The 14,678-nt window shown below is 16.1% G+C and overlaps 1 protein-coding gene across 1 annotated transcript in view; it reads left to right on the forward strand.

The window, feature by feature from the left end:
• Positions 1-467: 467 nt before the first annotated feature.
• LOC149936381 (KH domain-containing, RNA-binding, signal transduction-associated protein 2-like) overlaps positions 468-14,678 on the forward strand; it is a 291,391-nt gene continuing 277,180 nt past the window's right edge. Inside the window, exon 1 of the mRNA XM_090153325.1 lies at positions 468-893. Within this exon, the coding sequence (XP_090009451.1) occupies positions 803-893 (91 nt within the window). The 5' untranslated portion in view covers positions 468-802. The remainder of the gene's footprint in view (positions 894-14,678) is intronic.

Below are 14,678 nucleotides of genomic sequence, written 5' to 3' on the forward strand. Positions count from 1 at the left end.
ATATTTAAAAAACTAGTAAAGGGAACCTAAATTTAAAATAAGGTTTAATATGTAGCCGCTAGATGACGGTAGCTCTTTAATTTATTATTTTAAAAAATCTGTTGATCCAAGATCTCGCTGCTTTATTTTTTCCCGGGGACTTGGAAACTTATTTATTTTCCTATAATATTTTAAAATTTTGAAATATTTATGAAGAAGTTTTAGTTCATTTTGAGCACTTAATAAAAATTAAATACAACGAAATTATCCTAGGTTTTTTCGCCATGATTATTGTTATCATTTAAATAGTATTGAGTTGCGTGATGGGAGTTACATAGTTTTATTTAAAATATTACGAAACTTTAAATAAAGTAAAATAGCAACCAATTTCTCCGATTCTTTCTTATTTGGCGGACGAACTATTTTGTAGCGGAGCTGGTTTTTTTCGTTGGAATGTATCCCTCCGCCGAGTCTCCGTTGGAACTCGTTCTCCGAAGCCACGCGCGAGAGGCGAGGAAACGATTTTGCGTCCTCTCTCTCTCTCTCTTTTTCACTCTCCGCATTTGGAAAGCTACGGATGCAGTTTTATCGCGTCGGGATCATCGCGGATGTTTTGATGCCTGCTGGGCCGCCGCTGCTTTCACTCGTTCGCGGTCGTTGAAAGAGGAACGCTGAAGATATCTTTCCAGTTTGTTCGCCGGTGGCAACGCGTAGAGAAGAATATACAGTCGCGGTTTGGGAACTCTCGCAATCTGAAAATACCATATTGCACCCGGTGCTTTTAAAAATCTGGCATAAAAAGGATTGATAATATTTTGTCAGCATGGCTGATGAAGATGCTCGAGCTTACATGGAAGAAGATGGAGTAGGAGGAGATAAATCCGGAGACTTTTCCAGGATGTCCGTCGAACAAGGTAAATAAACCGTTGCAGTTATTTTTTCGCGTCTTGCTTCTGTCAATCGGTGCTCCGTTTAAATGGAGGTTGAATACCGTTATTATTTCCGCACCATCATGACGCCAAATATATATTTTATTTCCTGTTTAACCGTCGCTTTGACACTTTCGCTTTTTACGTTGGCCGAACTACCGTATGTGTAATTATTCGTTGTTCGATACTGTCAAACAGTTTCCGATCGCGCGATCGACGAAGAATGTACGCTTTCATTTTATATTTTTCTTATTCGAGCTTAAAGCGTATGAATGTTTCTTTATTTTTGTCGGTTCCGATTTCTTCTTTGAGATGAAATATGGGCGATAATAAGGGTACAAAGATGGCCCTTGTTTCTTACGAACTACGGTGGTATGGTTGTAAAAATCAAAGGCTTTTTCCTCGCTATCGCTAGTGTAATCTGTTACTTTATAAGTAGGCCCTATGGAATTGCAAGCCTGACATGTTTTGATTTTTGCGCGGTTACTTTTAGTGCTATGGTTAGTTAGGGGTGACTTAAATTTATTTAGCTATACTGCACGTAGAGAAATCAAGTTCAATGGCCATCGAAATTCCGACTGTTTTAAATGCGAGGGGCTGATCACTCCGCGTAATCGGTGTACAGAGCCGTACCTTTGACTGTACTAATGGGATTACGCGTAATCTTTGAAGTCCCTGCCTTTGGCAGTGCTAATCTAAGCGTAATCCGGTGTACAGATTTTCTAAAAGTGGTTAGAACCTCGTTTAAATGATACTTATTCATCATACTTAAACCATGGATTAGTTAACATCGCTAAAGTATGTTCCAGTGGACAGTGGCGTATCGAAGGGGGTCGACTTTGGGGGATCTTGGTTTTAACGACTTATTTCAAGAAATGTTTCTAAGATTGTTTTAAATTCTTTAAAAAAGTCGCAGAAATTTTAATTTTGCCAACTGGATCTTCCCTCAAGGGATGTCCCTGTCCCTGATGTAAAAAAGCAAATATATCCTGTCCCCTGGCCACCTAGCGGAGCCGTGCCTCAAACCGGAAATCTAATTTTAATCCGTGGACAAACAAACCGTCTTGTCCAATAAGAATAAGAAATTTAACCTGAATAATAGAGGGCGCTGCGAACTTATATCCGGTGCCCGTGACTTAGTGGACTGGGAATGAACCAACAATATGGTACAACGAAAAGCTAAATGAAGACCCTAGTTTATTTGGAAATAACGGGTTATTTCGACTCAAGTTTGAATTTAGACCATTTTTTTTTTAAAGGTGTTAAATTAACTTAACAATGTTTGATGTCGAGAGTTCGATGATACCATAAGTTTGAAATACATCAGTTAGGGAATTGGAACATGGCTCCTAAAAGTCAGGGAAATTGGAAAAAGGGTTCCAAAGAGTCCGGGAAATTGGAAAAAAACGTTCTAAAAAGTCAGGGAGTTGGAAAATGATTCCAAAAAGTCAGGGAATTGGAATATGTTTCCAAAATGTCAGGGAGTTGGAAAATGATTCCAAAAAGTCAGGGAATTGGAATATGTTTCCAAAAAGTCAGGGAGTTGGAATATGTTTCCAAAATGTCAGGGAGTTAGAAAATGATTCCAAAAAGTCAGGGAATTGGAATATGTTTCCAAAAAGTCAGGGAGTTGGAATATGTTTCCAAAATGTCAGGGAGTTAGAAAATGATTCCAAAAAGTCAGGGAATTGGAATATGTTTCCAAAAAGTCAGGGAGTTGGAATATGTTTCCAAAATGTCAGGGAGTTAGAAAATGATTCCAAAAAGTCAGGGAATTGGAATATGTTTCCAAAAAGTCAGGGAGTTGGAATATGTTTCCAAAATGTCAGGGAGTTAGAAAATGATTCCAAAAAGTCAGGGAATTGGAATATGTTTCCAAAAAGTCAGGGAGTTGGAATATGTTTCCAAAATGTCAGGGAGTTGGAAAATGATTCCAAAAAGTCAGGGAGTTGGAATATGTTTCCAAAATGTCAGGGAGTTAGAAAATGATTCCAAAAAGTCAGGGAATTGGAATATGTTTCCAAAAAGTCAGGGAGTTGGAATATGTTTCCAAAATGTCAGGGAGTTGGAATATGTTTCCAAAATGTCAGGGAGTTGGAAAATGATTCCAAAATGTCAGGGAATTGGAATAAGTTTCCAAAAATCAGGGAATTGGGAAATGGTTTCCAAAAATTAGGGAATTGGAAAATGATTCCAAAAAGTCAGGGAATTGGAAAATGATTCCAAAAAGTCAGGGAGTTGGAAAATGATTCCAAAAAGTCAGGGAGTTGGAAAATGATTCCAAAATGTCAGGGAATTGGAATAAGTTTCCAAAATGTCAGGGAGTTGGAAAATGATTCCAAAATGTCAGGGAATTGGAATAAGTTTCCAAAATGTCAGGGAGTTGGAAAATGATTCCAAAATGTCAGGGAGTTGGAAAATGATTCCAAAATGTCAGGGAGTTGGAAAATGATTCCAAAATGTCAGGGAATTGGAATAAGTTTCCAAAAATCAGGGGATTGGAAAATGGTTTCCAAAAGTCATGGAAATTAAAAATGGTTCCCAAAAGTCAGGTAAAGTCAGGGAATTGGAAAATGGTTCCAAAAAGTCAGGGAAAAGTCAAGGAATTTGAAAATGGCCGCAATAAATCAGGCAAATAAGTTTTTGAAATTATGTATTAAAAATACATAGTAAATAATTGGCCGTATCAAAGCTTTCATTTATTGTAATATAAGGAAAATTTGGAAAATTGGTCAGGGAAACCTGGAAAAGTTAGGTAAATTCATTCAGAAAATTTCATACGAATCCTGTATGATGTACTTAAACCCTTAATATTTTTGAAAAAATCAACGAGAGCTACCTATTTCGAGAAAATAACATAAGCAGAATATTTATATAATATACTTCTGACGATACGCAATCAAATACCAAACCTTTAAAAAAATCTCCGCTTGCGCGGTTAAATATAACAATGGAAATTCACCTAGTGCAGAGCGATTTAAGTACCGTTAATACCGCAGTTATTTAGGGCTTTCTACATCAAGGGGTTCCGCGAAAAACCTCTTTTTATTCGTATTAACTGGAACCACGGACTATAGTTAACCCTAAACGGCTCTTACCCTTGCCACTTACTTCGTCTTCAGTACCAGGTGACTAGTAGAACGAAACTTTTTTACTTTTCTTTTTCAAAAATAAAACTAAAAGAGGCGGGAAAGCGTGCCTTCTGGCCCCCCCTTCGGATTCTCGGGGTGCATACCGAAACTCGCGCGTGCTTTGGAAAGAGAGATAGAAAAAAATAGAATAAAAAAAAGAAGTTGTTTGGAAGGGGGGAGTCATCACTGTGGGTAGTCTCCGGCCAAGATCGGTGCTATTTTTTGCGCCGCGAATTATCTGCATCGCAATCAGATTTGATTCTTATTTCTACGTTTGCTTTTCTCAGCTCAAAATATTATAAATTTAGCTCTTCCAAACATCTCTCCGTCTTGTCTCCTCTGTTTTATACGCGTCTTTATCTCTCTCCGCGATGAGTCGCGGATTGAAAGCAGCGTTAAGTATAGATTTATCGTACCAACAACCAAATATTATCGTATCTTCGGCAGATTTATCGTACGTTTTGAAAACCCCCCAAAACAAAACATTAGAAAACTCTCATAAACATGATATTTGGTTATTTTATTTAGTTTTTTTAAAAGATTTTTAACACTGAAATGGTCACTCAAAAGCTTCGTTCACACGTAAGCGGTAGAAAATGATTTGAATTGGTTTCAAACGATTTAGCCTGGTTCAAACAACTCCTTGGAAACGGTTTGAATCGATTTGAATCGATATCAAGGCAAAGTGTGAACGCGGCTAAATGCACCTAACGATTTCCAACGAGAACGTGCTGGGTAAAGCTGAGTGTAAAGATGAAAATTGGAAATCAGTTCATCAGGAAACCAAATTACAACTTGAATAATCTAGGGATGCACCGATATATCGGCATTAATAATAACAGTAGTGAATATGATAAAATCACGGTAAAAGACGGTTCAGTACACTGTCATACCATTTTACTCCAACTTTTCATTAAAAAAAAAGTTTGCAAGAGCATATTCGAATATTTTTCTTTTCATTTTAAGTGATACATATCAAATCGAATATCGTTGTTTTTTATTTGTTTACACTCGTAAATTAATTTGAAATGTAATAATGTAATGATGTAAGTATACCTTGAAAGGTGGTCAAGAAGGCGGTGTCCATCATGAGGAGACACGAGATCGTCCTCCGCCAATAGAGTAAATGTGACCCAATATTTACCCGAATCTAGGGTACTATGTCTTAATTTTTCTCGTATCCATAGTAACGTGTTTATAAACAATATTTACGAAGTTTAGTGGACATGGATCTTCTAGTGTGTTCAATTAATTTTAAATGTAATGATGTAAGTAGGTAATTCACCTGTAAAGGTGGTCAAGAAGGTGGTGTCCACCATAAGGAGACACGAGATCGTGAATTAATTTGAAATGTAATGATGTGAGTACACCTTGAAAGGTGGTCAAGAAGGCGGTGTCCACCATAAGGAGACACGAGAGTAAATGTGGGCCAATATTTAGCCCTATCCTCGACAAACTATAGGAGGATCAAGTTTCGTAGTCATAATCGCGTGTTCACGAGGGTGTGAAAGCCCCCAAAATGATGAACGAGCGACCGGGAAATGAGAAGAAAAACGATCCACGACTAAAAGAAAGCAATCTCTCCTCCGCTTTGTTAATGAGCTCGCGAAAGTTCGCGTCGTTGCGCCGCCGTCTACAAATGACCCAAAAAAAAACTGGAAAAAGGTGAAAGGACCTCAAATGACGCCGACACGTCAGCTAACGTTGCGGGCACTGAAATGAAAATGCTATTAGCGCCATCTGCCCCGCGAATTCACATTTCAAATAATATTATATTATATTATATTACATTACAATACATTACAATACAATATATTACATTACAATACATTACAATACAATATATTACATTACAATACATTACAATACAATATATTACATTACAATACATTTCAATACATTACAATACAATATATTACATTACATTACATTACAATACAATATATTACATTACATTACATTACATTACAATACATTACAATACATTTCAATACATTACAATACAATATATTACATTACATTACATTACAATACATTGCAATACAATATATTACATTACATTACATTACATTACAATACATTACAATACAATATATTACATTACATCACAATACATTACAATACAATATATTACATTACATTACATTACATTACAATACAATATATTACATTACATTACAATACATTACAATACAATATATTACATTACATACAATATATTACATAACAATACAATATAATATATTACATTACATTACATTACAATACATTACAATACAATATATTACATTACATTACATACAATATATTACATAACAATACAATATAATATAATATATTACATTACATTAAATTACAATACAATATATTACAATACATTACAATACAATATATTATATTACATTACATTACAATACATTATAATACAATATATTACAATAGGGACTTGGCAGTGCTACGTCACAGTTTTTTTTTTCAATAGTTTTTATCGTGGGGAGAAAAATATGACCACAATGGCGGCCATGGCCAAAGCTACGGAGTGCCAAGTCTCTATACAAGACAATATAATACACTACCTTACGTATTATATTATATTATATTATATTATATTATATTATATTATATTATATTATATTATATTATATTATATTATATTATATTATATTATATTATATTATATTATATTATATTATATTATATTATATTATATTATATTATATTATATTATATTATATTATATTATATTATATTATATTATATTATATTATATTATATTATATTATATTATATTATATTATATTATATTATATTATATTATATTATATTATATTATATTATATTATATTATATTATATTATATTATATTATATTATATTATATTATATTATATTATATTATATTATATTATATTATATTATATTATATTATATTATATTATATTATATTATATTATATTATATTATATTATATTATATTATATTATATTATATTATATTATATTATATTATATTATATTATATTATATTATATTATATTATATTATATTATATTATATTATATTATATTATATTATATTATATTATATTATATTATATTATATTATATTATATTATATTATATTATATTATATTATATTATATTATATTATATTATATTATATTATATTATATTATATTATATTATATTATATTATATTATATTATATTATATTATATTATATTATATTATATTATATTATATTATATTATATTATATTATATTATATTATATTATATTATATTATATTATATTATATTATATTATATTATATTATATTATATTATATTATATTATATTATATTATATTATATTATATTATATTATATTATATTATATTATATTATATTATATTATATTATATTATATTATATTATATTATATTATATTATATTATATTATATTATATTATATTATATTATATTATATTATATTATATTATATTATATTATATTATATTATATTATATTATATTATATTATATTATATTATATTATATTATATTATATTATATTATATTATATTATATTATATTATATTATATTATATTATATTATATTATATTATATTATATTATATTATATTATATTATATTATATTATATTATATTATATTATATTATATTATATTATATTATATTATATTATATTATATTATATTATATTATATTATATTATATTATATTATATTATATTATATTATATTATATTATATTATATTATATTATATTATATTATATTATATTATATTATATTATATTATATTATATTATATTATATTATATTATATTATATTATATTATATTATATTATATTATATTATATTATATTATATTATATTATATTATATTATATTATATTATATTATATTATATTATATTATATTATATTATATTATATTATATTATATTATATTATATTATATTATATTATATTATATTATATTATATTATATTATATTATATTATATTATATTATATTATATTATATTATATTATATTATATTATATTATATTATATTATATTATATTATATTATATTATATTATATTATATTATATTATATTATATTATATTATATTATATTATATTATATTATATTATATTATATTATATTATATTATATTATATTATATTATATTATATTATATTATATTATATTATATTATATTATATTATATTATATTATATTATATTATATTATATTATATTATATTATATTATATTATATTATATTATATTATATTATATTATATTATATTATATTATATTATATTATATTATATTATATTATATTATATTATATTATATTATATTATATTATATTATATTATATTATATTATATTATATTATATTATATTATATTATATTATATTATATTATATTATATTATATTATATTATATTATATTATATTATATTATATTATATTATATTATATTATATTATATTATATTATATTATATTATATTATATTATATTATATTATATTATATTATATTATATTATATTATATTATATTATATTATATTATATTATATTATATTATATTATATTATATTATATTATATTATATTATATTATATTATATTATATTATATTATATTATATTATATTATATTATATTATATTATATTATATTATATTATATTATATTATATTATATTATATTATATTATATTATATTATATTATATTATATTATATTATATTATATTATATTATATTATATTATATTATATTATATTATATTATATTATATTATATTATATTATATTATATTATATTATATTATATTATATTATATTATATTATATTATATTATATTATATTATATTATATTATATTATATTATATTATATTATATTATATTATATTATATTATATTATATTATATTATATTATATTATATTATATTATATTATATTATATTATATTATATTATATTATATTATATTATATTATATTATATTATATTATATTATATTATATTATATTATATTATATTATATTATATTATATTATATTATATTATATTATATTATATTATATTATATTATATTATATTATATTATATTATATTATATTATATTATATTATATTATATTATATTATATTATATTATATTATATTATATTATATTATATTATATTATATTATATTATATTATATTATATTATATTATATTATATTATATTATATTATATTATATTATATTATATTATATTATATTATATTATATTATATTATATTATATTATATTATATTATATTATATTATATTATATTATATTATATTATATTATATTATATTATATTATATTATATTATATTATATTATATTATATTATATTATATTATATTATATTATATTATATTATATTATATTATATTATATTATATTATATTATATTATATTATATTATATTATATTATATTATATTATATTATATTATATTATATTATATTATATTATATTATATTATATTATATTATATTATATTATATTATATTATATTATATTATATTATATTATATTATATTATATTATATTATATTATATTATATTATATTATATTATATTATATTATATTATATTATATTATATTATATTATATTATATTATATTATATTATATTATATTATATTATATTATATTATATTATATTATATTATATTATATTATATTATATTATATTATATTATATTATATTATATTATATTATATTATATTATATTATATTATATTATATTATATTATATTATATTATATTATATTATATTATATTATATTATATTATATTATATTATATTATATTATATTATATTATATTATATTATATTATATTATATTATATTATATTATATTATATTATATTATATTATATTATATTATATTATATTATATTATATTATATTATATTATATTATATTATATTATATTATATTATATTATATTATATTATATTATATTATATTATATTATATTATATTATATTATATTATATTATATTATATTATATTATATTATATTATATTATATTATATTATATTATATTATATTATATTATATTATATTATATTATATTATATTATATTATATTATATTATATTATATTATATTATATTATATTATATTATATTATATTATATTATATTATATTATATTATATTATATTATATTATATTATATTATATTATATTATATTATATTATATTATATTATATTATATTATATTATATTATATTATATTATATTATATTATATTATATTATATTATATTATATTATATTATATTATATTATATTATATTATATTATATTATATTATATTATATTATATTATATTATATTATATTATATTATATATTATATTATATTATATATTATATTATATATTATATATTATATATTATATTATATATTATATATTATATATTATATATTATATATTATATATTATATATTATATATTATATATTATATATTATATATTATATATTATATATTATATATTATATATTATATATTATATATTATATATTATATATTATATATTATATATTATATATTATATATTATATATTATATATTATATATTATATATTATATATTATATATTATATATTATATATTATATATTATATATTATATATTATATATTATATATTATATATTATATATTATATATTATATATTATATATTATATATTATATATTATATATTATATATTATATATTATATATTATATATTATATATTATATATTATATATTATATATTATATATTATATATTATATATTATATATTATATATTATATATTATATATTATATATTATATATTATATATTATATATTATATATTATATATTATATATTATATATTATATATTATATATTATATATTATATATTATATATTATATATTATATATTATATATTATATATTATATATTATATATTATATATTATATATTATATATTATATATTATATATTATATATTATATATTATATATTATATATTATATATTATATATTATATATTATATATTATATATTATATATTATATATTATATATTATATATTATATATTATATATTATATATTATATATTATATATTATATATTATATATTATATATTATATATTATATATTATATATTATATATTATATATTATATATTATATATTATATATTATATATTATATATTATATATTATATATTATATATTATATATTATATATTATATATTATATATTATATATTATATATTATATATTATATATTATATATTATATATTATATATTATATATTATATATTATATATTATATATTATATATTATATATTATATATTATATATTATATATTATATATTATATATTATATATTATATATTATATATTATATATTATATATTATATATTATATATTATATATTATATATTATATATTATATATTATATATTATATATTATATATTATATATTATATATTATATATTATATATTATATATTATATATTATATATTATATATTATATATTATATATTATATATTATATATTATATATTATATATTATATATTATATATTATATATTATATATTATATATTATATATTATATATTATATATTATATATTATATATTATATATTATATATTATATATTATATATTATATATTATATATTATATATTATATATTATATATTATATATTATATATTATATATTATATATTATATATTATATATTATATATTATATATTATATATTATATATTATATATTATATATTATATATTATATATTATATATTATATATTATATATTATATATTATATATTATATATTATATATTATATATTATATATTATATATTATATATTATATATTATATATTATATATTATATATTATATATTATATATTATATATTATATATTATATATTATATATTATATATTATATATTATATATTATATATTATATATTATATATTATATATTATATATTATATATTATATATTATATATTATATATTATATATTATATATTATATATTATATATTATATATTATATATTATATATTATATATTATATATTATATATTATATATTATATATTATATATTATATATTATATATTATATATTATATATTATATATTATATATTATATATTATATATTATATATTATATATTATATATTATATATTATATATTATATATTATATATTATATATTATATATTATATATTATATATTATATATTATATATTATATATTATATATTATATATTATATATTATATATTATATATTATATATTATATATTATATATTATATATTATATATTATATATTATATATTATATATTATATATTATATATTATATATTATATATTATATATTATATATTATATATTATATATTATATATTATATATTATATATTATATATTATATATTATATATTATATATTATATATTATATATTATATATTATATATTATATATTATATATTATATATTATATATTATATATTATATATTATATATTATATATTATATATTATATATTATATATTATATATTATATATTATATATTATATATTATATATTATATATTATATATTATATATTATATATTATATATTATATATTATATATTATATATTATATATTATATATTATATATTATATATTATATATTATATATTATATATTATATATTATATATTATATATTATATATTATATATTATATATTATATATTATATATTATATATTATATATTATATATTATATATTATATATTATATATTATATATTATATATTATATATTATATATTATATATTATATATTATATATTATATATTATATATTATATATTATATATTATATATTATATATTATATATTATATATTATATATTATATATTATATATTATATATTATATATTATATATTATATATTATATATTATATATTATATATTATATATTATATATTATATATTATATATTATATATTATATATTATATATTATATATTATATATTATATATTATATTATATTATATTATATTATATATTATATTATATTATATTATATTATATATTATATTATATTATATTATATTATATATTATATTATATTATATTATATTATATATTATATTATATTATATTATATTATATTATATTATATTATATTATATTATATTATATTATATTATATTATATTATATTATATTATATTATATTATATTATATTATATTATATTATATTATATTATATTATATTATATTATATTATATTATATTATATTATATTATATTATATTATATTATATTATATTATATTATATTATATTATATTATATTATATTATATTATATTATATTATATTATATTATATTATATTATATTATATTATATTATATTATATTATATTATATTATATTATATTATATTATATTATATTATATTATATTATATTATATTATATTATATTATATTATATTATATTATATTATATTATATTATATTATATTATATTATATTATATTATATTATATTATATTATATTATATTATATTATATTATATTATATTATATTATATTATATTATATTATATTATATTATATTATATTATATTATATTATATTATATTATATTATATTATATTATATTATATTATATTATATTATATTATATTATATTATATTATATTATATTATATTATATTATATTATATTATATTATATTATATTATATTATATTATATTATATTATATTATATTATATTATATTATATTATATTATATTATATTATATTATATTATATTATATTATATTATATTATATTATATTATATTATATTATATTATATTATATTATATTATATTATATTATATTATATTATATTATATTATATTATATTATATTATATTATATTATATTATATTATATTATATTATATTATATTATATTATATTATATTATATTATATTATATTATATTATATTATATTATATTATATTATATTATATTATATTATATTATATTATATTATATTATATTATATTATATTATATTATATTATATTATATTATATTATATTATATTATATTATATTATATTATATTATATTATATTATATTATATTATATTATATTATATTATATTATATTATATTATATTATATTATATTATATTATATTATATTATATTATATTATATTATATTATATTATATTATATTATATTATATTATATTATATTATATTATATTATATTATATTATATTATATTATATTATATTATATTATATTATATTATATTATATTATATTATATTATATTATATTATATTATATTATATTATATTATATTATATTATATTATATTATATTATATTATATTATATTATATTATATTATATTATATTATATTATATTATATTATATTATATTATATTATATTATATTATATTATATTATATTATATTATATTATATTATATTATATTATATTATATTATATTATATTATATTATATTATATTATATTATATTATATTATATTATATTATATT

Source organism: Leiobunum rupestre, chromosome 7 (genome assembly GCF_980474605.1).
Source record: "Leiobunum rupestre chromosome 7, qqLeiRupe1.1.hap1, whole genome shotgun sequence".
In the NCBI taxonomy this organism is placed as follows: domain Eukaryota; kingdom Metazoa; phylum Arthropoda; class Arachnida; order Opiliones; family Sclerosomatidae; genus Leiobunum; species Leiobunum rupestre.